The 24,621-nt window shown below is 47.7% G+C and overlaps 1 protein-coding gene across 2 annotated transcripts in view; it reads right to left on the bottom strand.

The window, feature by feature from the left end:
* The window catches only part of DUSP13A (dual specificity phosphatase 13A), a 114,771-nt gene that overhangs the window by 8,841 nt on the left and 81,309 nt on the right, over positions 1 to 24,621 (bottom strand). For both annotated transcript variants that reach the window (XM_073552057.1, XM_073552058.1), the window contains exon 2: positions 7,789 to 8,006. In XM_073552057.1, coding sequence (XP_073408158.1) covers positions 7,789 to 8,006 — 218 coding nt within the window. The remainder of the gene's footprint in view (positions 1 to 7,788; positions 8,007 to 24,621) is intronic.

Here is a 24,621-nt window from a genome sequence, read left to right as displayed (position 1 = left end):
CCTCCTGGGGTTCTGGAAGCTGAACCATCACCATATTCGAGATAATCATTGACTATTTTTAGGTAGTCCTCTTCCCACGGTGTCAAGCCATGGATCTTTGGTTTGGGCTGCCGAACTGGAGGTGTTGCAAGAGCAGCCTGGTTCCTAGGATCAGGTACCGGAGTAGTCTGAGTGGTACCAGTGGATGGAGGAGCATTGACTGGTTTCGATGGCAGGTACCTCTCGATGAACTCTGCAGGGATACGTCGTACATTCAGGGCGTACCACCCCGGAGTCCTTCATGTCGGGTGAAGGTCACATACTCCCCAGGCTGCAGGTCTCTATCTGGATGCCCTCTCCTCAGATGGGACTCCACATCCCGCCGGTTGAAGAACAGGTCACCAATGCGCTTGGGGTCCGCAATGAATCCAAAACCCCTCTCCTTATTCACATTCAGCACCTGCCCCCATCCGGCTGCATCCCGGGGGCCATGATGACCTGCACGGGCCCTCTCCTTCCGGGCCAGATCCGGGCCCAACACAGCCTGCTTCCTCTGCTCCCTCTCCCAGTACTCCGCTGCCAGCTTTGTAATGGTGGCTCGGCAATAGGCCTCATTCTGCTCCTCCCGGGGCCTACTTTCACCCACAGCAACAGCATCCCGGTCCCAGACCAGATCCAGGATGACCTGGCCAGCCGCTGCAACTGCGGTACACCCCAGGGCCTTCCCAGGTGAAGGAACATCCGACATACCTGGGGCCTTCTGGCGGTGTGGTCTCTGCTCCGGTGCAGGCGGTGACTGAGCGGATGGTAGCTCTGGGTCCACGGGGGCTTCGGTCGGGACCTGCGCAGCCGCAACAGGTCCGGGCAGGAGCACGGTCTCAGCTCCCGGGTCCTCCGGTGACTTCTTTGGGCAAGCGGGATGCAGCCGCACGGACAGCATGGAGGTGAAAGTTAACGCTGCCGGGAAGCAGTCTGGTGCGGCAGCGGCAGGTACCGATGGATAGGGTACCGCTGATGTAGGCCCCGCCGGGGCGCGCTGCCGTCTCAGCTTCTCCAGCGCTTCTCTTCTTAGCTGCAGACGGGTAGTCAGTTCCGTGATCTCATCCTGTAGCTGCTGGCAAATCATGCCAGCTTCAAGGTTGGAGCCGTCAGCCATGGCACCAGGGAAATTCGCTTCCCCGCGCTCCGCAGGCCTCCTTCCCTCACTTTCCAAAATGGCGTTCTGGCGTTCTTCCTCTTGCTCCGCCCTTATGCTCGCCACTGGCTTTCTCTGCCCCTCCTTCCGGGGGCGGCGTCTTCTTTCCGCGCCTCCATACCAAGCCAGTATACGAACCCCTCGGGGTGGGGTGGGCCATGCATCGGTCACATAGTAATTCAGGCAGGGACGGCCCAAGACTCTTCGCGGTCTTTCCTTAGGACCTCCCATCTCTTCACGCCCTTCTTCTCCGCGCCAGCGGCCATTTCTACAGTAATGTCCATTTTACAGTCTATTAAATTTGGTCTTCTGCACATTTTCAAAAGTTGTAAATCCAAGGCACACAGAACCTGATGGCATCGGGTCTCGTCATCCTGTTCGTGATGCCAAAATTGGGTCGCCCCCGCGGGCTTCACCCAGGGCAGCGGGGTTACTCGGTACCGGGCCGGTGTCGAGGCGGGAAAGTGTCACAGCAGCGGTGACCCGGTCCGTGGCTCTGGGCGCCCAAATATCAATGGCGGTGATGTTAATGGTGTTAAAGTTTATATGAATAGTTCGTGACGCCACCCGTAGTGTTTGGCAAGTAAGATGGTAGGGCAACGCTGCATACAGATCCGCTGGGACTGATGGTGTGGTGCAGCAGAGATGGTATAGCTCCCCACAGGTGGAGCTGTAGTCCCAGGGCAGTGTAGGTGCAATGGATGAGGAGAGGCGCAGAATGGTATGGATGATGTTACCCAGATGTAGCGGTGCTGGAATAACTGGAGGACACCAGAGTATGCGGTTCCAAAGCTTTACTCACTGTTTGCAGTTCACACCACTGCCTGCCTCCATACTGTGTTCTCCAGGTCAGGGCTCCAGCCAACCTCCAGGCAGGATAGGATTCTCCCTTCCACACTCCGCCAACATGTACCTTCCTGAACGACTCCTCCAATGCGCCTTTAGGTGCAAAGCACTCCAGTACTCAGTTACCCTGGAATGCCTCTCTCTAGGTGTTCCTAGTCTTTACTTGTATGACAGACAGCTGTAGCCTGCTCAGGGACTCCTCACTATGTCCCAGCTCTCTATTCAGTTGCTGTTGTGTTCCAAGTCTATGATGGGAGCAAGGCGTTAGTGGCTCACTACTCCTCCGGTGTCTGTTGCCAGACATAAAGTTCCAATCAACCTCGGGGACCGGGCCCCGGCCTTTGCGCTCTCTGGACTGGAAGGGTTCTCTCTCTTTCTCAACCTGCTTCCCACCGTCCTTCTATTCTCCTTCGTTCCGATCTGTTCTATCTCTCTTATGGAATCTGTAGTCTTCAGTCTACGTCTCTTTCTCCTTCTCTTCCTTCCCTGAGGAGCTCGTTCCACAAAGCCAGTCCTCAGCCTCTCCTGACTGACTGACTTCCTCCGCCTTGAGCTCCTCTCAGGCTGACCTGCTGTCAGCCTGCTCTCTCTCTCTGGGACTCAACCCAGACTGACCTTCTGTCAGACTGACCTGAAATCCTACACCTTCCCTCTCTTTTAAATCTAACCTCCTCCCCAGCACCTCTCGTGTTACAAAGCCAGGGACCACAAAAGGCACCCTATGACCTTTCAAGTATAAAGCATGGATCAGTCCCTGCTGAACTATCCTGTGTGTGGGGTGCAGGTGTTGGAATGCGGAAAGAAGTTCCCAGCCTACCTGGATGGTGGGGCACTACACCTTAGGAGAAGGTGCAGTACCTTTGTGGTGACTGAAGCCTCAGGGGCGCCACACTTGACAATACCCCTTAAGGTCAGGCAAGTTTGCTGGCCAATCAAGCACAGTGATAGTTGTTTTTAAATCAGGTATTGGTACTTTTGGTAGTATGGACTGGTGCCAAGTCCTGCTGGAGAAAGAAATTCCATCTCCAAAAAACTTGTACATAGAGCACTAGCGTAGCTACCGGGGGGGCAGAGGGGGCTGTCGCCCCGGGCCCCGAGCTCTGAGGGGCCCACTGAGCTACGGTACTGTAACTGTATCGGCGTTCACAGTGCGCCCATACAGTTACATTCTGCGGTAGAACAGGGAGAATCGATCTCCCTATTCTGCCGCCCAGCCGCTATGGGCCCCTGATACGGCGGTGGGGGGCCCCGGTGCCAGCAGTGCGCCCCCCACCTCACAGCCAGCAACGTCGTCCTGAGCTTTTCTGTGCGCACAGGACCTGTGATGAGGTCACAGGAGGGGCGGAGTCAGGGGGTCACATGATCAGGGGCTTCAGCGGTTGCAGGGCTCTGCTGTGCTGGTTGTCATGGTACTGGATGAGGTAAAGTAAGTTTCTGGGTGGGGTGGATGTAGCAGAGCTGTGTGTGTATGAGGTGTAAGGAGCAGAGATATGCATGCATGAGGTGTACAGAGGAGCGGAGCCGCGTGTGTATGGGGTGAGCAGAGCTGTTTGTGTATGTGGTGTACAGAGCAGAGCCTTGTGTGTACGGGGTGTACAGAGCAGAGCCGTGTGTGTGCAGTGTGTACGGAGTGTAGCCGTGTGTGCAAGGTATACGGATTTGAGCCGTATGCGTACGAGGTGTATGGTGTGGAGCCGTGTGTGTACAGGGTGTGCGGAGCAGAGCTGTGTGTGTATAGGGGGTGTGGAGCAGAGCCGTGTGTGTACAAGATGTACAGAGCGGACCCAGGTGTGTACAAGGTGTACGGAGCGGAGCCAGGTGTGTACAAGGTGTACGGAGCAGAGCCGCATGTGTACAGCATGTACGGAGCAGAGCCGTATGTATAGGGGTGTGGAGCAGAGCGTGTGTGTATAGGGGGTATCAGGTGCAGTAATAGGGACACATACGGCAGCAGCGGCTCAGTATTGGGGTATCAGGTGCAGTAATAAGGACACATACCCCAATACTGAGCCTCTGCTGCCGTATGTGTCTTTATTACTGCACCTGACACCCCAATACTGAGCCGCTGCTGCCGTATGTGTCCTTATTACTGCACCTGATACCCCAATACTGAGCCGCTGCTGCCGTATGTGTCCTTATTACTGCACCTGATACCCCAATGCTGAGCCGCCGCTGCCATATGTGTCCCTATTACTGCACCTGATACCCCAATGCTGAGCCGCTGCTGATGTATGTGTCCCTATTACTGCACCTGATACCCCAATACTGAGCCTCTGCTACCGTATGTGTCCCTATTACTGCACCTGATACCCCAATACTGAGCCTCTGCTGCTGTATGTGCCCTTATTACTGTACCTGATACCCCAATGCTGAGCCTCTGCTGCCGTATGTGTCCTTATTACTGCACCTGATACCCCAGTACTGAGCCTCTGCTGCCGTATCAGGTGCAGTAATAGGGACACATACGGCAGCAGCAGTGGCTCAGCATTGGGGTATCAGGTGCAGTAATAGGGACACATATGGCAGCAGCAGTGGCTCAGCATTGGGGTATCAGGTGCAGTAATAGGGACACATACGGCAGCAGCGGCTCAGCATTGGGGTATCAGGTGCAGTAATAGGGACACATACGGCAGCAGCGGCTCAGCATTGGGGTATCAGGTGCTGTAATAGGGACACATACGGCAGCAGCGGCTCAGCATTGTGGTATCAGGTGTTGTAATAGGGACACATACGGCAGCAGCGGCTCAGCATTGGCGTATCAGCAGGATGATGGGTTTGTGCAGGTTGGGGATACATGGTGATGGGGCTGGAATATGAGAAGTGAAACGTGTCGTTATATTCTCTGTAGCCGAGTCCTGGCTGGAGGAGTTGTCGTGTCGGTCTGGGCCAGATGGAAAAGACGTGAAAAGTGACCGATTCCATCAGAAAGAACGTCAGCGGTAAGACACCAACTATACCTGTGCAGTAATCAAATATGTTTTGTAGGACTGGTATTTACCACTGACCATATTGCGGTAATATCCATGTTGGTCTTTATATAGGGATTATTTTCAGTAACAGCGCCGTCATCTCCTACATCCACTATTAGGGTGCGTCACCGAGTTGTAATCAAAGTTACCTAGTTAGGGGCCCACTCAGAAGTTTTGCCCCCCCTGAACCGAAACCCTAGCTACGCCTCTGACATAGAGGGAAGCATGAAGTACTCTAAAATTTCCTGGTGCATGGCTGCGCTGACTTTGGTCTTGATAAAACACATTGGACCTACACCAGCAGATGACATGGCTCCCCAAACTATCACTGATTGTGGCAACTTCACACAAGACCTCAAGCAGCTTGGATTGTGTGCTTCTTCACTCTCCCTCGAGACTCTGGGACCTTGATTTTCAAATGAAATGCAAAATTTACTTTCATCTGAAAACAACACCTTGGACCACTGGGCAACAGTCCAGTTCTTCTTCTCCTTGGCTCAGGTAAGTCGCTTCTGGTGTTGTCTATTGGCGCTGGACACAAGGAATGCGACACTTGTAGCCCATGTCCTGGATATGTCTGTGTGTGGTGGCTCTTGAAGCATTGACTCCAGAAGTAGTCCACTCCTTGTGAATCTCCTCCAAATTTTTGAATGACCTTTTCTTAACAATCCTTTCAAGGCTGTGGTTATCCCGCTTGCTTGTGCACCTTTTTCTACCACACTTTTTCTTTCCACTCAACTTTCCATTAATATGCATGGATACAGCACTCTCAACAGCCAGATTCTTTAGCAATGACCTTTTGTGGATTACCCTCCTTGTCAAGTGTGTCAATGACTGCCTTCTGGTCATCTGTTAAGTCAGCAATCTTCCCCATGATTGCAGAGCCTACTGAAACAGAATAAGAGACCTTTTTAAATAATTAGGAAGCCTTTGCAGGTGTTTTTGTTAATTCTAAGTTACTGAGATAATGACTTTAGGGTTTTCATTGGCTGTAAGCCATAATCATCAACAGTAACAGAAATAAACACTTGAAATAGATCATTCTGTTTGTAATGACTCTATATAATATGTGAGTTTCACTTTTTATATTGAAGAACTGAAATAAATTATCTTTTTGATGATATTCTAATTTAGTGAGAAGCACTTGTATAATGTTTTATGACAATCGGTAACTTGTTACCTGGAGAGAGAGACTGAAGAAGAGTTATCAATATATTATATTCTCTGGGTGTAAAAGGTGTCACTTTTTCTTACACACACTGACTGTAAAGACAAATGGGGCAGATTTTCAAGAGTATGGACCATACATCAACAGTGCATGCTCCCTCTAAGAAATCTCACATGCCACTTAGGTGGCACCAACAGATGTTAGATCTGCCAATGTGCAGTTTTAATATTGGAATAATTATATTTTATGGGTTGTTAATAGAAATAAAAAGATCACCTTGTGCAAACCTGGTCCACAGTTGAGGACCGTGGACAAGAACTTTGCAAGTTTCCTTATCCTCCAGGATCCCAGACTCGACTTATTATTGGCCAGGCTAGTGAGATGTCACCTGCGTGCCACCCGCACACAGATGTCACACCTGATTGCGAATCAAACTCAAAAGCTTAGTAAATTTGTGAAGCTCCTGTCCAAGGCCAGAGAGCATTGACCTAGACTGTGGACAGGGGTTGCACAAATATGACAATAATGAATGTATATACTTATCATTTTCTTTTTTTTTTTAACTTCTGCACAATTAATGGATTTCAGAATAATGGCTTGGTTTTTACTTTGGGCTCTATTTAGATATATATTTTTCAAATAAACTTAATTTCTATGCAATCCAGCCATAACTTCTATGAAGCAATTGAGCTGCTGTTTAGATATTACATGAAATCAATGTTTGGTATTACCCAGCATAGACCTGACCTATAAAGTGCACCACTTTCTCTCTATTAACCGAAAGGGAACTTGTCATGAAATTCATGTTGCCCGAATCATGGGCAGCAGGAAACACACAGTGGCGGTGTTATTGTAGCCAGGTATGTTTTACAATAAAACGTTGCAGAGTTTCAGAGAAGACCTACGGTACTTTGAAAAGCCATTCTTGGATGACTAGTCTTCAATGGTTTCTCCTTCCCACTGCCCTAGAATGACTTCACTCTCCCTATGATTGTGCATTCGGAGACAAATCAGCCTAGGACAGTAGGTCGGGAAGAATTAGCCAGCTACTTTTCTCAAACTAGTCACTTGAGATCATAGCTCACAAGCAGCTTATTACAGTAGGTTTTCACTGAAACGCCATTGAATGTTGGAGTAAAACAAAAATTATTGCAAAACTGCAGCCAATGTCTAACATGCAGGACATGATGCCTCTAAATTAACCATGCCTGCTTTTTAATTTTGGCAAGTATGGTAGAAACAAACATTTTCCTCAGTTTTCTTCCCCACAACAATTTGCTTTTTTCTTTTACTGAGTTTTTTACTGCAAACCTCGGATATATCAGATTAGCACAATCTGATGAGATATGTGAAATGCTTGTTCGATAAGACCCTATTCCTGCTGTTTTCTCCAGTGTTTTTATGATATCATCCCAGTCATTTCTCACCATCTATTTCTATTGTTAACGAGAAGGTTTCTTATGTCTGGTAGGTAATGCCAAGTTGTTGTGACGCTGCCTGAAGAATGTTTTAAAGGTTAACGGAAAGGAAAGGGAGGAGGAAAAGAATGAAAACATAGCTGTAAGATCAGATTGCATTACAGCAAGAAGAATAGTTGTAAAATTTGCCATAGGCACTTTTTAAATTTTTACCTCCAGGTGTAGTCAGTGCTTTTTGAATAAATGCTGCTGACGAGTAGAAATATTTACTCATATCAAACTCTGGCACGTCATTAGCTGGAACACCATGATAGGTGATCGTGGTTCCATAAAAGTCTGGGTTCCCTTCAGAATACCTTCGACCATGGGCTGCGTTCAGCACATGTGTGATGCCTAGCTTCCACAACTCATACTTGTCATTCGCAGTCTTCCTGTGTATTTTAAAAAATAAATAAATTATGATCAAACATCACAGTTGCTATCTGAGAAATAATTGGCCAGACGGCAGTATGAAATTGAATGACTTTTGGAGATGAAAACATGACATTTAGACCCATAGTTGTAAAAAGTATCAGTGATAACCCCTTAGCTTACAACCAGTTTTAGCCTTTATGCCAAACCATTTCATTCACTTTTTTTATTGTTGTACTCCAGTAGCCATAACGTGTTATTTTTTTCAGTGATATTGTCATATCAGAGGACTATTTATTTTTTTTTTTCGGAATGAGTTGTATTTTTCATTTTGGATTACATAAAACTTATTAATACATTTGTATCAACTCTATAAGGGAAAGAATAATAATAATAATCTTTATATAGCGCTAACATATTCCGCAGCGCTTTACAGTTTGCACACATTTTCATCACTGTCCCCGATGGGGCGCACAATCTAAATTCCCTATCAGTATGTCTTTGGAGTGTGGGAGGAAACCAGAGTGCCCGGAGGAAACCCACGCAAACACGGGGAGAACATACAAACTCCTTGCAGATGTTGTCCTTGGTGGGATTCGAACCCAGGACCCCAGCGCTGCAAGGCTGCAGCGCTAACCACTGAGCCACCGTGCTGCCCAACAAAACAATAATTCTACCACTGTTTTTTGCATGTTAAATTTTTACGTTATTCTCTGTGCTGCACAAATCAAGTGTTAAAATTTTTCTGTGGGCCAGAATTGTTATAAGATATTTCTATGCTTTCATTTTTTTTCCCATTTGTAAAATGGATACACTTTCTGAAAAAAAATGATTTTTGCCTGACAAGGTCTAATATTCATTGGCACCATTTTGTGCAACAAGCTACTTTTTAATGAACAGAAAAAACAAAACCGGTATCAACCACTGAGGACGCTCAATTCTAAATATTCTTCAGAAAAAAACAGTAATTTTCATTTTGCTTATTTCTTTTTAGACACCATTAGGTTTAATTGACATGGTTTCCTTATTCTGCAGGTCAATATATCCACAACTTAACCATATTATGGCAATGTTCACACTATCAATAATTGATCAGTATTAGTGATGATCTAGGAAGTGCTCGGTGCTCGCCCAATCATCTCACTGCTCGAGATGCTCGGCAAGCTCCGAGCATATTCGGGGTTGCTTGGTGGGAGCTCGGGTCCTCACCCTGCATGTTTGGCGCTCTTTACAGAGCCAATGAACATTCAGGGATTGTCTTCCACACACTGTAATGCCACAGCCAAGTTGCTCGTAACAGTCAGCTCCAGAATCACGCAGTGTAGGGAAAGTTGCTGCAGAGATAGGGAGTGTTGTTTTAGTTAGTGTGGGTATACCATATTTCATACACAAATCCATCTAAACCAACAGTCCTTCTGAGGACTAATCAAAGTGCATAGATGCCAGTGGTAGATACGTAGGCAGGCAGTGTATGTAGCAGACTTCATTGTATATAGCAAGAGGGTCAATTCCAGTACTGTCTACTGCTGCCCGTTAGAGATATTTACCATATATACAGGGTGGGCCATTTAAATGTATTCATCTGGGTGGGCCATTTATATGGATACACCAACAGTTGTGGCCAAAAGTATTGACACCCCTGCAATCCTGTCAGATAATACTCAGTATCTTCCTGAAAAATGATTGCAAACACAAATTCTTTGGTATTATTATCTTCATTTAATTTGTCTTAAATGAAAAAACACAAAAGAGAATGAAGCAAAAAGCAAAACATTGATCATTTCACACAAAACTCCAAAAATGGGACAGACAAAAGTATTGGCACCCTCAGCCTAATACTTGGTTGCACAACCTTTAGCCAAAATAACTGCAACCAACCGCTTCCGGTAACCATCAATGAGTTTCTTACAATGCTCTGCTGGAATTTTAGACCATTCTTCTTTGGCAAACTGCTCCAGGTCCCTGATATTTGAAGGGTGCTTTCTCCAAACTGCCATTTTTAGATCTCTCCACAGGTGTTCTATGAGATTCAGGTCTGGACTCATTGCTGGCCACCTTAGAAGTCTCTCAAACCATTTTCTAGTGCTTTTTGAAGTGTGTTTTGGGTCATTGTCCTGCTGGAAGACCCATGACCTCTGAGGGAGACCCATCTTTCTCACTCTGGGCCCTACATTATGCTGCAAAATTTGTTGGTAGTCTTCTGACTTCATAATGCCATGCACACGGTCAAGCAGTCCAGTGCCAGAGGCAGCAAAGCAACCCCAAAACATCAGGGAACCTCCGCCATGTTTGACTGTAGGGACCGTGTTCTTTTCTTTGAATGCCTTTTTTTTTCTCCTGTAAACTCTATGTTGATGCCTTTGCCCAAAAAGCTCTACTTTTGTCTCATCTGACCAGAGAACATTCTTCCAAAACGTTTTAGGCTTTTTCAGGTAAGTTTTGGCAAACTCCAGCCTGGCTTTTCTATGTCTCAGGGTAAGAAGTGGGGTCTTCCTGGGTCTCCTACCATACAGTCCCTTTTCATTCAGACGCCGACGGGTTGACACTGTTGTACCCTCGGACTGCAGGGCAGCTTGAACTTGTTTGGATGTTAGTCGAGGTTCTTTATCCAACATCCGCACAATCTTGCATTGAAATTTCTTGTCAATTTTTCTTTTTCGTCCACATCTAGGGAGGTTAGCCACAGTGCCATGGGCTTTAAACTTCTTGATGACACTGCGCACGGTAGACACAGGAACATTCAGGTCTTTGGAGATGGACTTGTAGCCTTGAGATTGCTCAGGCTTCCTCACAATTTGGTTTCTCAAGTCCTCAGACAGTTCTTTGGTCTTCTTTCTTTTCTCCATGCTCAATGTGGTACACACAACGACACAGGACAGAAGTTGAGTCAACTTTAATCCATGTCAACTGGCTGCAAGTGTGATTTAGTTATTGCCAACACCTGTTAGGTGCCACAGGTAAGTTACAGGTGCTGCTAATTAGACAAATTAGAATCATAGAATCGTAGAGTTGGAAGGGACCTCCTGGGCCATCTGGTCCAACCCCCTGCTCAAAGCAGGATTCGCTAAATCATCCCAGTTGTAATGATCAACGTGTGACTGGACACAGCGCCTCCAGCAGGGCGAATTTATGACACACGTGACCCTGGATACAGCGCCTCCAGCGGGGCGAATTTAAATAATACCGGAACGTGCAGCCGGATACACCGCCTCCAGCTGGCGAATTTAAAAAGTGCACGTAAAACTGGATACCCCGCCTCCAGCTGGCGAATTTAAATAATAAGGGGAAACACAGGAACAATTACAGTGGTGGGCCCTGTAATAGGAAATAGGGAAGTGGAGACCTCCTAAGCTCCCCTGAGGAAGCGTCCCTGCACTCCTTACGTTCCCTAAACAGGCTCCGCACCTGTCGCCGCACGCGAACCTTATGCCCTGACTAGCCCTGAACCTAGTCCCTCGCTAGGGCATTGGCCGGTGCGGAAACTAATCCCACCACTGCACTAGATCACACATAAGGAAAGTCACAAACAGGGGAAATAGAAAACTTAGCTCTCTCTGTGCAAATGCTCCAGCACAGAGTCCAGCAACCGACTGCAGCCTTCCTCCTGAATAGCTGCCACCAAGTTCACTAAGCACTGCAAAGAACTCCCTTCGGTGACTCCTTCCACATCAGAACTCAGATTGAGCTGAGCAATCTCTCCAGCTCCTTCCACCACCAAGGTTGGTTGCAAATGAACAACTATCACCAACAATGATTGAATACCCTGAGACTAATTTATAGAGCCTCACACCTGATTTATAATTATGTGCGCATTAAACCTAAAGTGCGATACCACTAACCACCACCGGGCAACTTAGAATGAAAGACACCACGTGTGATAATTCCAATGGCCACCGGGGGCAATCACGTCACACATTGCACTTGACAAAGTAAAAAAAATTCACTTTGTCCAATTTAAAACTGTCAGATCATGACACCAGTCAAATGTCTGTCCAGCCTCTGTTTGAAGACTTCCATTGAAGGAGAACTCACCACTTCTCGTGGCAGCTTGTTCCACTCATTGATCACTCTAACTGTCAAAAAGTTTTTTCTAATATCTAATCTGTGTCTCCTCCCATTCAGTTTCATCCCATTGCTTCTAGTCTTTCCTTGTGCAAATGAGAATAAAGTTGATCCTTCTACAATGTGACAGCCCTTTAGATATTTGTAGACAGCTATTAAGTCTCCTCTCAGTCTTCTCTTTTGCAAACTAAACAATCCCAAATCCTGCAACCTTTCCTCATAAGACAGGGTTTGCAGACCGGTCACCATTCTGGTTGCTCTTTTCTGAACTTGCTCCAGTTTGTTGATGTCTTTTTTAAAATGTGGTGCCCAAAACTGGACACAATATTCCAGATGAGGTCTGACCAAAGAGGAGTAGAGGGAAATAATGACTGCACGTGATCTAGACTGTATGCTTCTGTTAATACATCCTAGAATTGCATTTGCCTTTTTTGCTGCTGCATCACACTGTTGACTCATTCTGTGATCTATTGGTACATCCAAGTCTTTTCACATGTGCTGTTGCTTAGCCCTATTCCTCCCAGTCTGTATATGCTTTTTTCATTTTTATTGCCCAGATGTAGTAATTTGCATTTTTCCCTGTTAAAAAACATTCTGTTAGTTGCTGCCCACTTCTCCAGTTTATTTATATCTTTTTGAATCCTCTCTCTCTCTTCCCTAGTATTAGCTATCCGTCCTAGCTATGTGTCATCAGCAAATTTAATCAGTTTACCCTCAATTCCTTCATCAAAATCGTTGATAAAGATGTTGAACAATACAGGGCCCAGGACAGAGCCCTGTGGTACCCCACTTGAGACATTCTTCCAACTGGATGTCCAGCCATTTACGACCACTCTTTGGGTCCGATCACTAAGCCAGTTATGAATCCACCTAACAGTTGCCTTGTCCATTCCATACTTAGTCATTTTTTCAATAAAGATTGTATGAGATACTTTGTCAAATGCTTTGCTGAAGTCAAGATATACTATATCTACAGCATTTCCTTGATCCACCCAATCAGTGATTCCGTCATAGAAGGAAATTAAGTTAGTCTGACATGACTCATTAGTTACAAACCCATGCTGACTCTGCTTAATCACTTCATTCTTATCCAGGTACTGACATACATGTTGTTTAATAATTTGTTCAAAGATCTTTCCTGGTATAGAAGTCAGACTCACCGGCCTATAGTTGCCTGGGTCCACCTTCTTCCCCTTTTTGAAGATAGGAACAACATTTACTCTTCTCCAGTCTTCTGGGACTTCTCCTGTTCTCCAAGAATTTTCAAAGATTATGGAGAGGGGTTCAAAAATTTCTTCTGCTATCTCCTTCAGTACTCTGGGGTGTAATTCATCTGGACCTGGAGACTTGAATTAATTTAGGTTAGCTAAGTGTTTCCTCACTATCTTTCTGTTTATAGATATCCTGGATTCTTCTATTCCCTTAATAGGACAGTGAAGAACAGTTGATTTTACATTTCCTTTCTGAGAGAAGACAGATGCAAAATAGGAATTTAAAAGTTCGGCCTTCTCAACATCCTGTCTGTCAGAGACACCCCACTACACTTGCTCATAGAGCCAGTGCACATGTCCTGAGTACAGAAGCAGTGCTAAGAGTTACCTGGGGAGCAGGGCAGCAGAGGTGACAAAGCGTGCTTCAACTAATAGTGTCAGAGAAGCCAGAGAACTCAGATTATGGCAAAGCAGAAGTCATGCACGGTACAGACCAGCGAGGTACAGGAGGGAAAAACAGACGGGAGGTCAGACAAAGCAAAAGGTCATACACAAGATATCAGTACAGTACCAGGGAGGAGACAGAATGGATAATCAGGGCCAAGCAGAGATCAAAACCAAGCAGACATAGGAGGTACCAGGCAGAATCCAAAGCGATATCCAGGGAACAGACCGAGTCATACACAGAGAATCAAGCAACCAGAACACAGCACTAACACACTCAGGGGTCACCACACAATGCCAAGGGCAAGAGTATAACTGACAGGGATGGGAGCGTCCTGAGGCTATAAGAAGCCTCCCCCAGAACCAGGGAGAGGCCACAATCATAGCCCCAGGTGTGCAGGTAAGCCTGCATCGGGATCACAACCTTTAACCCCAGAAATGCCAGTCATCAGCACTGGTTCCAAACATTAACCCCACGTGTGCGAGTCAAACCCGCACTGAGATCATGACAGTACCCCCCTCTCAACGGGGGGCCTCTGGACCCCCAGGCTTGCCCGGGTACTTAGCATGGAAAGCCCGTACCAGGCGATCAGCATGCATCAACCGGGCCGGTACCCAGGACCTGTCCTCCGGTCCATACCCCTTCCAATGAACCAGGTACTGTACCGACCGCCTTACCAACCTGGAATCTACGATATGACCAACCTCGTACTCCACCTGCCCCTCGACCAAAACAGGAGAAGCAGCAAACTCGGAGTCTCCCCGGACTGCTTCAAAAGGTTTCAGTAGAGATTTGTGGAAGACGTTAGGGATCTTGAAAGATTGTGGAAGGCACAGCCTATACGCCACTGGATTGATTTTTTCCACAATCTTGTACGGGCCAATGAATTTGGGTCCTAACTTGGCTGACGGAATCTTTAACTTAATGTTTCGCGTGGAGAGCCAAACTTTCTCTCCCACCCGAAACATGGGACCAGGTGTTCGTTTCCTGTCCGCGAAAAACTTATACCTGCCTTGAGACCTGGATATGCGCCGCTGGACTTCTGCCCATGTATCTTTTAACCGCTGAACAGAGTCCTCAGCCCCGGGGCACCCCGAATCCAGACGAGAAAACTCACCAAAATGAGGACTGAACCCATAGTTAATTAAGAAAGGGGACCTACCAGTGGATTGACTCACCCGACTACTGAAGGCAAATTCAGCCAACGGCAGTGCATCGCACCAGTCACTCTGTCTAGCAGAGGTTAGACACCTGAGGATCTGTTCCAGGGACTGGTTAGTGCGCTCTGTCTGCCCATTGCTCTCAGGATGGTATGCAGACGAAAAGGACAGAGTGACTGGTGCGATGCACTGCCGTTGGCTGAATTTGCCTTCAATAGTCGGGTGAGTCAATCCACTGGTAGGTCCCCTTTCTGGATTAACTATGGGTTCAGTCCTCATTTTGGTGAGTTTTCTCGTCTGGATTCGGGGTGCTCCGGGGCTGAGGACTCTGTTCAGCGGTTAAAAGATACATGGGCAGAAGTCCAGCGGCGCATATCCAGGTCTCAAGGCAGGTATAAGTTTTTCGCAGACAGGAAACGAACACCTGGTCCCATGTTTCGGGTGGGAGAGAAAGTTTGGCTCTCCACGCGAAACATTAAGTTAATGATTCCGTCAGCCAAGTTAGGACCCAAATTCATTGGCCCGTACAAGATTGTGGAAAAAATCAATCCAGTGGCGTATAGGCTGTGCCTTCCACCCTCTTTCAAGATCCCTAACGTCTTCCACAAATCTCTACTGAAACCTTTTGAAGCAGTCCGGGGAGACTCCGAGTTTGCTGCTTCTCCTGTTTTGGTCGAGGGGCAGGTGGAGTACGAGGTTGGTCATATCGTAGATTCCAGATTGGTAAGGCGGTCGGTACAGTACCTGGTTCATTGGAAGGGGTATGGACCGGAGGACAGGTCCTGGGTACCGGCCCGGTTGATGCATGCTGATCGCCTGGTACGGGCTTTCCATGCTAAGTACCCGGGCAAGCCTGGGGGTCCAGAGGCCCCCCCATTGAGAGGGGGGTACTGTCATGATCTCAGTGCGGGTTTGACTCGCACACGTGGGGTTAATGTTTGGAACCAGTGCTGATGACTGGCATTTCTGGGGTTAAAGGTTGTGATCCCGATGCAGGCTTACCTGCACACCTGGGGCTATGATTGTGGCCTCTCCCTGGTTCTGGGGGAGGCTTCTTATAGCCTCAGGACGCTCCCATCCCTGTCAGTTATAATGTCAGAGACACCGCACTACACTTGCTCATAGAGCCAGTGCACGTGTCCTGAGTACAGAAGCAGTGCTAAGAGTTACCTGGGGAGCAGGGCAGCAGAGGTGACAAAGCGTGCTTCAACTAATAGTGTCAGAGAAGCCAGAGAACTCAGATTATGGCAAAGCAGAAGTCATGCACGGTACAGACCAGCGAGGTACAGGAGGGAAAAACAGACGGGAGGTCAGACAAAGCAAAAGGTCATACACAAGATATCAGTACAGTACCAGGGAGGAGACAGAACGGATAATCAGGGCCAAGCAGAGATCAAAACCAAACAGACATAGGAGGTACCAGGCAGAATCCAAAGCGATATCCAGGGAACAGACCGAGTCATACACAGAGAATCAAGCAACCAGAACACAGCACTAACACACTCAGGGGTCACCACACAATGCCAAGGGCAAGAGTATAACTGACAGGGATGGGAGCGTCCTGAGGCTATAAGAAGCCTCCCCCAGAACCAGGGAGAGGTCACAATCATAGCCCCAGGTGTGCAGGTAAGCCTGCATCGGGATCACAACCTTTAACCCCAGAAATGCCAGTCATCAGCACTGGTTCCAAACATTAACCCCACGTGTGCGAGTCAAACCCGCACTGAGATCATGACAGTGTCTTACCATTTCATCATTTTCATCCTGTAAAAATCCTATAGCATCTTTGACTTTCTTTTACTTTTGACATATCCCCAAAATCCTTTATTATTGCTTTTGACATCTTTTGCAAGACTCAATTCATTGTCAGCTTTAGATAATCTGATTTGTGCCCTGCAGGTTCTGCAGACAGCATTATATTCTTCTTTAGATATGCCTCCCTCTTTCCATTTTATAAACATTTTTTTCTTCCTTTTTAGCATGTGCTTAAGTTCTGTGTTCATTAGAGTTGAGTGACTTTTGGTTTTTTAGGGTCGCGTTTCGTTTCGTGAAACCCGACTTTTCCAAAAGTCGGGTCGAGCAAGATCGTCCGATTATAGGGAAAAGTCGGGGTCGTCCCGAAACACGAAACCCAATGTAAGTCAATGGGGAATAAAAGTCGGCAGTGAGAGGAGGACAGGAAACACACCAACAGTGCCCATTTGAATGCCAAAAGCATCAATTCTTCTTACTTAAGCTTGTCAACCTTAATTAACTTCATAATACTAGTTACTAGACTTGAGAGACTTTTGGTTTTTTATGGTCGCGTTTCGTTTCGTGAAACCCGACTTTTCCAAAAGTCGGGTCGAGCAAGATCGTCCGATTATAGGGAAAAGTCGGGGTCGTCCCGAAACACGAAACCCAATGTAAGTCAATGGGGAATAAAAGTCGGCAGTGAGAGGAGGACAGGAAACACACCAACAGTGCCCATTTGAATGCCAAAAGCATCAATTCTTCTTACTTAAGCTTGTCAACCTTAATTAACTTCATAATACTAGTTACGCACTGAAAAATGGGTGTTATTTGGCTAAAGTTGTGGGGGGGGGAGGGCTGGCTGCAGGTTTTCATGTGCCCTGGGCGAAAGAGCGCCCCTTTAACACATACCACAACTCATCATGCTCCGATACGGCAGATAAATAGCGGTATAGTACAATGAAAAATACCTCACTTTTTACATCTCATGACGAGGCCCATCTATTTCTCCATACAGAATCATTGGTCCCATATAATGTTTGAAACAGTATATGATGAGCTCCACATAATGCTACAGTATATGTTGGTCCCCATGGATGAAGCTCCACTGTCTTATGGGCCCAAATAATGCTCCAAACATAATGGGCCCCATTTCTAATGCTCTAGTGTATAATGGGCCCTGTAAATGCTGCTCCAGTGTCTGATGTCCACCTTTGGAATGTTCCAGTGTATGGTGGGCCCCATCTATCATTCTCCAGAGTATAGTGCTCCCCAAAAATTGCTGTCCCAACATTGAAAACAATCAAATAAGTCTCCTCGCTAGGGAATCCCTGTACTTGTCTGGACAGGTGCTGTAGCTTGCTTAACAGCTCGCCAGCCGTTCTCACGCCCAGTATGGATTGCACGTGATTGCACAAAGGTTAGAAAGGGTACCGTATCCCTGGATAACATGTATGGATAGCGTACACATTCAAAATATATGTCTATACAGCATGAGGCAGGCTCAGACGGTGTTAGGCCCAGTATGGATTGCACGTCATTGCACAAAAGTTAGAAAGGGTACCGTATCCCCGGATAACATGTATGGATAGCGTACACATTCAAAATATATCTCTATACAGCATGAGGCAGGCTCAGACGGTGTTACGCCCAGTATGGATTGCACGTCATTGCACAAAGGTTAGAAAGGGTACCGTATCCCCGGATAACATGTATGGATAGCGTACACATTCAAAATATATGTCTATACAGCATGAGGCAGGCTCAGACGGTGTTAGGCCCAGTATGGATTGCACATCATTGCAAAAAGGTTAGAAAGGGTACCGTATCCCCGGATAACATGTATGGATAGCGTACACATTCAAAATATATGTCTATACAGCATGAGGCAGGCTCAGACGTTGTTAGGCCCAGTATGGATTGCACGTCATTGCACAAAGGTTAGAAAGGGTACCGTATCCCTGGATAACATGTATGGATAGCGTACACATTCAAAATATATGTCTATACAGCATGAGGCAGGCTCAGACGGTGTTAGGCCCAGTATGGATTGCACGTCATTGCACAAAGGTTAGAAAGGGTACCGTATCCCTGGATAACATGTATGGATAGCGTACACATTCAAAATATATGTCTATACAGCATGAGGCAGGCTCAGACGGTGTTAGGCCCAGTATGGATTGCACGTCATTGCACAAAGGTTAGAAAGGGTACCGTATCCCTGGATAACATGTATGGATAGCGTACACATTCAAAATATATGTCTATACAGCATGAGGCAGGCTCAGACGGTGTTAGGCCCAGTATGGATTGCACGTCATTGCACAAAGGTTAGAAAGGGTACCGTATCCCTGGATAACATGTATGGATAGCGTACACATTCAAAATATATGTCTATACAGCATGAGGCAGGCTCAGACGGTGTTAGGCCCAGTATGGATTGCACGTCATTGCACAAAGGTTAGAAAGGGTACCGTATCCCCGGATAACATGTATGGATAGCGTACACATTCAAAATATATGTCTCAGGAGGCAGGCTCATTCGGTGTCAGGCACAGTATGGATTTGACGGCCCAGATTACACAGCGGAGGAGCAGGGAGAGGTAAAGATTGCAAATGCTGGGGCCCTGCCCAAGCAAGGGGGGCCCACTCTTGGGCGTCGGTACTGGCACTGGGCCCCTCATAGTACAGCGGTGTGTCTGACGGCGGGTGTGCACCACCACCGTCAGAGACACTTGATTGCACTATGAGGGACCCTGTGCCAGTGCCCGCGCCCAAGAGTCGGCCTACCCACCTGTCCAGGGCAACGGCACTCGCACGGTGTCGTGCGCTAGGTGGTTACCCCGGCCATGGGGGGGAGGCAGCACAGTTATGGAGTTTTAGAAAGTGGCATATGTTGATGTTGGACATTCAGCTGATGCAAAAGGCGAAATAGGTGAAGTACCAGGAAGAGGTGGACCAAAGCAAGCCATTTTTCTGTCACCCTATGTGTCATCAGGGGAAGGTGGGACAAAATTCTTGGAAACCCATGCGTGGTTCATTTTAATGAAGGTTAGATCATCCACATTTTGGGTTGACAGACGGGTCCTTTTTTCTGTCAGGATTGATCCAGCTGCACTGAAGACTCTTTCCGATAGCACACTTGCAGCTGGGCAAGCGAGCTCCTGTAAGGCATATTGGGCCAATTCAGGCCAGGTGTCCAGTTTAGCGGCCCAATAGTCAAAGGGGAATGACCTGTGTGGGAGAACATCGATATGGGAGGAAAAGTAGTTTGTAACCATAGTTGACAACTGCTGTCTCCTGTCACTTTCCATCGATGCAGTATTACCAGTTGTGTGAGCGGTATTTGAAAAATCAGTCCACAACATTGTCATGAAACCCCTGTCTCCAACGCCACTTCTGCTGTGTGCACCACGAACACCTCTGCCAAGCTGCCCCCTGCCCGTACGGCTCGTGTGAGAACCATCACCGCTGCTGTGTGCTGGGAATGCCTCAAGCAACCGATTTACCAGAGTTGCTTGTTTATTAGCCAATATTAGGTCAAGGTTCTCCTGTGGCATGATGTTTTGTAATTTGCCTTTATAGCGTGGATCCAGGATGCTGGCCAACCAGTAGTCGTCATCGTTCATCATTTTGGCAATGCGGGGGTCCCTTTTTAGGATCCGCAAGGCATAATCTGACATGTGGGCCAATGTTCCCGGTGTCAATGATGCACTGCGAGTGCTGGGTGGAGGAGCACTTTCTGGCAAATCCACATCCCTCCAGTCACGCACAAACCCTGTACCAGACCTTGCCACGCCAACATTTTCACTTGCCCCACGAGATGCATCCTCCTCCCCTAAGTAATCATCCCCATCATCCTCCTCCTCCTCCTCTTCTTCCTCCACCTCGTCCAGGAGAGGTCCCTGAGCAGACAATGGCTGAATGTCATCAAGGATTCCCTCCTCTTCTTCCTCCTCATCAACATTGGCTGCAGACGCCTGCTCCTTAAGGTGCGTCAAAGTTTGCATGAGCAGACGCATAAGTGGGATGCTCATGCTAAGGATGGCGTAGTCTGCGCTTACCAGCCGTGTGCATTCCTCAAAACACTGAAGGACTTTACAAAGGTCTTTCAGCTTCGACCACTGCACGCCTGTCAACTCCATGTCTGCTCTCAAAGTGCCTGGCCGTGTATCCTCCCACAAATGCATTATGGCCTGCCTCTGCTCACACAGCCGCTCCACCAAGTGCAGGGTGGAGTTCCACCTTGTTGCAATGTTGATAATGAGGCGGTGGTTGGGAAGGTGGAGCAATCGCTGCAGCTTCTGCATACGAACGGAGTGTACAGGCGACCGGCGGATGTGCGCGCACAGTCTTCGCACCTTCTGGAGCAGGGCTGTTAACTCCGGATAATTTTTGAGGAAGCACTGCACCACCAGGTTCAAGGTGTGAGCCAAGCAAGGTATGTGGCTGAGTTTTGAAAGGGCTATGGCTGCCACAAAATTACGGCCGTTATCACTAACTACCTTGCCTGCCTCAAGATGTACACTGCCCAGCCATGACTCAGTTTGTCGCTTCAAGTACTCGGCCAGCACCTCGGCGGTGTGTCTGTCGCCCAAACACATCATCTGCAACACAGCCTGCTGACGCTTTCCACTAGCTGCTCGATAGGGGGACACATCGTGTGCAACAGTGGCAGCTGCAGATGGAGTGCTCGTACAACTGCGCTCTGTGGACGAGCTTTCGCTTCTGGAGGAGGAGGAGGAGGAGGAGGAGGGTCGAACGCCTACAGCCAACTGTTTCCTATACCGTGGGCTAGGCAGCACTGTCCCACCACCGCTGTCCCCTGTGGACCCTGCATCCACCACATTAACCCAGTGCGCAGTGATGGACACGTAACGGCCCTGGCCATGCCGACTGGACCATGCATCAGTTGTGAGGTGCACCTTTCCGCTCACTGACTTCTTGAGTGCATGGACAATGCGGTCTTTCACATGATGGTGGAGGGCTGGGATGGCTTTGCGAGAGAAGAAGTGGCGACTGGGTAGGTCATAGTGTGGTACTGCATAGGCCATGAGTTCGCGGAAAGCTGTGCTTTCCACCAACCGAAAGGGCATCATCTCAAACGAGATTAGTTTGGCAATGTGGGCGTTCAAACCCAGTGTACGCGGATGAGAGACTGAGTACTTTCTTGACCTACTCATAGTGTCTGGGAGGGTGAGCTGGACTTGAGAGCTGCATATGGTGGAAGTAGCGGTGGACAGGGCGGACTGAGAGAGGGTTGATGATGGTGATGGAGTTGGTGTTCTTTCTGATGGCCTAGAATCAGTCTTTCGTTGATATAACAGTGGGATTCCCTGACTGCTGTGGCCTTGCAACGACACCTCAACATTTGCTGCTGTGCTAACCGGTAGGCTTACAGTGGGGGAAACAATGTAGCGTTGCTGACTACCTTCGTTGTGATCAGTTGCACATGTGGCACTTGAGGTTTGGTGTTGTGTCCACGCTTGCAAGTGCATGCTGGTTAAATGTCTAAGCATGCAACTGGTATTCAAATTTTTCAGATTTTTCCCTCGGCTAAAGGTCTTTGCGCACTTCTTACAGATAACCTTGGCCTGATCATGAGGATTTTGTTCAAAAAAGTGCCACACTGCACTCTTCCTACTTTGGCAGACATTTTGCGGCCTAGCACGCTGTGATCTTTTGACCCTCTGGACAAGCTGTCCAGCAACTCTTTTGATGTTTGGAACCTGTCTTTGGAGTGCTCCGGGCCTGCCAGATAACAGCTGTTGCGATGTCGATGTCTGCTGTGGATGCTCCTCATCTGAGCTATTGGAAGCAGCACCCTCTTCCCCCAATGGATGCCAATCTGGGTCAACAACTGGGTCATCCATCACCTCCTCTTCTATGTCATGTGCACCTTTCTCTGTGTCACCGTGTATGGTGGTATAGTGTGCGGGAAGGGGAACCTGAGTCTCATCAGGGTCAAAATCTGGCTCTGTACACTGCGAGGACAATGTAGTGCTCTGAGTGAATGTACCAGCAGAATCATCCATCAGCGGCTGTGCATCAGTGCACTCCATGTCAGATTCATCTTGGCCTGGGTAATTCACCATTTGACTTGATAATCCAGGCATGGTATGTGAAAACAGCTCCATGGAGTAATCAGTAGTATGGCCTGCGTCATCCTTCAATCTTGGTTGGGGTGAAGGACACAAGGAAAGGTGTGGTTCATGAACATGAGCCTCCAATGACAACTCAGTGCTTTTACTTTTTACAACTGAAGAAGAGGAGGCGATAGAGCTGGAGGCTGAGTCAGCAATGTAAGACAAAACTTTTTCCTGATGCTCTGCCTTTAAAAGCGGTTTGCCAACTCCTAGAAAACTAAGCGTTTGAGGCCTTATGTAGCCAGACGATGACGCAGGGTCAGCACCTCCTGCATTCGGTCCTATTTTGCTCTTGCCACTACAATCAGATCCACCACCAACACCATCATTACCAGCTGCCAACCCCCGCCCAATTCCACGGCCTCTTCCACCAGCCTTCCTCATTTTTGGTAGAAATGTAGACAAAGTCCAACAAACTATATAGTAATGTAAAACAAGGTACAAGGTGTCTATAGGACAGGGGAGATTTAGAATTTCTGCACACACTTGTGGACAGTGGACACTTGTAGATTGTGTGAGGCCCACTGATATCTGAGCGCTATGTGACACGCTCGATGGCACAGCTGCCTGTGACCAAAGTGACGAGAGGATAATGGAGATTTTGAATCTCTGCGTACACTTGTGGACAGTGGACACTTGTAGATTGTGTGAGGCCCACTGATATCTGAGCGCTATGTGACACGCTCGATGGCACAGCTGCCTGTGACCAAAGTGACGAGAGGATAATGGAGATTTTGAATCTCTGCGTACACTTTTGGACACTGGACACTTGTAGATTGTGTGAGGCCCACTGATATCTGAGCGCTATGTGACACGCTCGATGGCACAGCTGCCTGTGACCAAAGTGACGAGAGGATAATGGAGATTTTGAATCTCTGCGTACACTTTTGGACACTGGACACTTGTAGATTGTGTGAGGCCCACTGATATCTGAGCGCTATGTGACACGCTCGATGGCACAGCTGCCTGTGACCAAAGTGACGAGAGGATAATGGAGATTTTGAATCTCTGCGTACACTTTTGGACACTGGACACTTGTAGATTGTGTGAGGCCCACTGATATCTGAGCGCTATGTGACACGCTCGATGGCACAGCTGCCTGTGACCAAAGTGACGAGAGGATAATGGAGATTTTGAATCTCTGCGTACACTTTTGGACACTGGACACTTGTGGATTCTGTGAGGCCCACTGATATCTGAGCGCTATGTGACACGCTCGATGGCACAGCTGCCTGTGACCAAAGTGACGAGAGGATAATGGAGATTTTGAATTTCTGCGTACACTTTTGGACACTGGACACTTGTAGATTGTGTGAGGCCCACTGATATCTGAGCGCTATGTGACAGGCTCGATGGCACAGCTGCCTGTGACCAAAGTGACGAGAGGATAATGGAGATTTTGAATCTCTGCGTACACTTTTGGACACTGGACACTTGTGGATTGTGTGAGGCCCACTGATATCTGAGCGCTATGTGACACACTCGATGGCACAGCTGCCTGTGACCAAAGTGACGAGAGGATAATGGAGATTTTGAATCTCTGCGTACACTTTTGGACACTGGACACTTGTAGATTGTGTGAGGCCCACTGATATCTGAGCGCTATGTGACACGCTCGATGGCACAGCTGCCTGTGACCAAAGTGACGAGAGGATAATGGAGATTTTGAATCTCTGCGTACACTTTTGGACAGTGGACACTTGTAGATTGTGTGAGGCCCACTGATATCTGAGCGCTATGTGACACGCTCGATGGCACAGCTGCCTGTGACCAAAGTGACGAGAGGATAATGGAGATTTTGAATCTCTGCGTACACTTTTGGACACTGGACACTTGTAGATTGTGTGAGGCCCACTGATATCTGAGCGCTATGTGACACG

The sequence above is a fragment of the Dendrobates tinctorius genome, unplaced genomic scaffold (assembly GCF_039654945.1).
Source record: "Dendrobates tinctorius isolate UK_male_01 unplaced genomic scaffold, ASM3965494v1 ptg000184l, whole genome shotgun sequence".
Taxonomy (NCBI): Eukaryota; Metazoa; Chordata; class Amphibia; order Anura; family Dendrobatidae; genus Dendrobates; species Dendrobates tinctorius.
The sequence above is the reverse complement of the archived record's forward strand: the minus strand, read 5'-3'. Positions and strand labels throughout refer to the sequence as shown.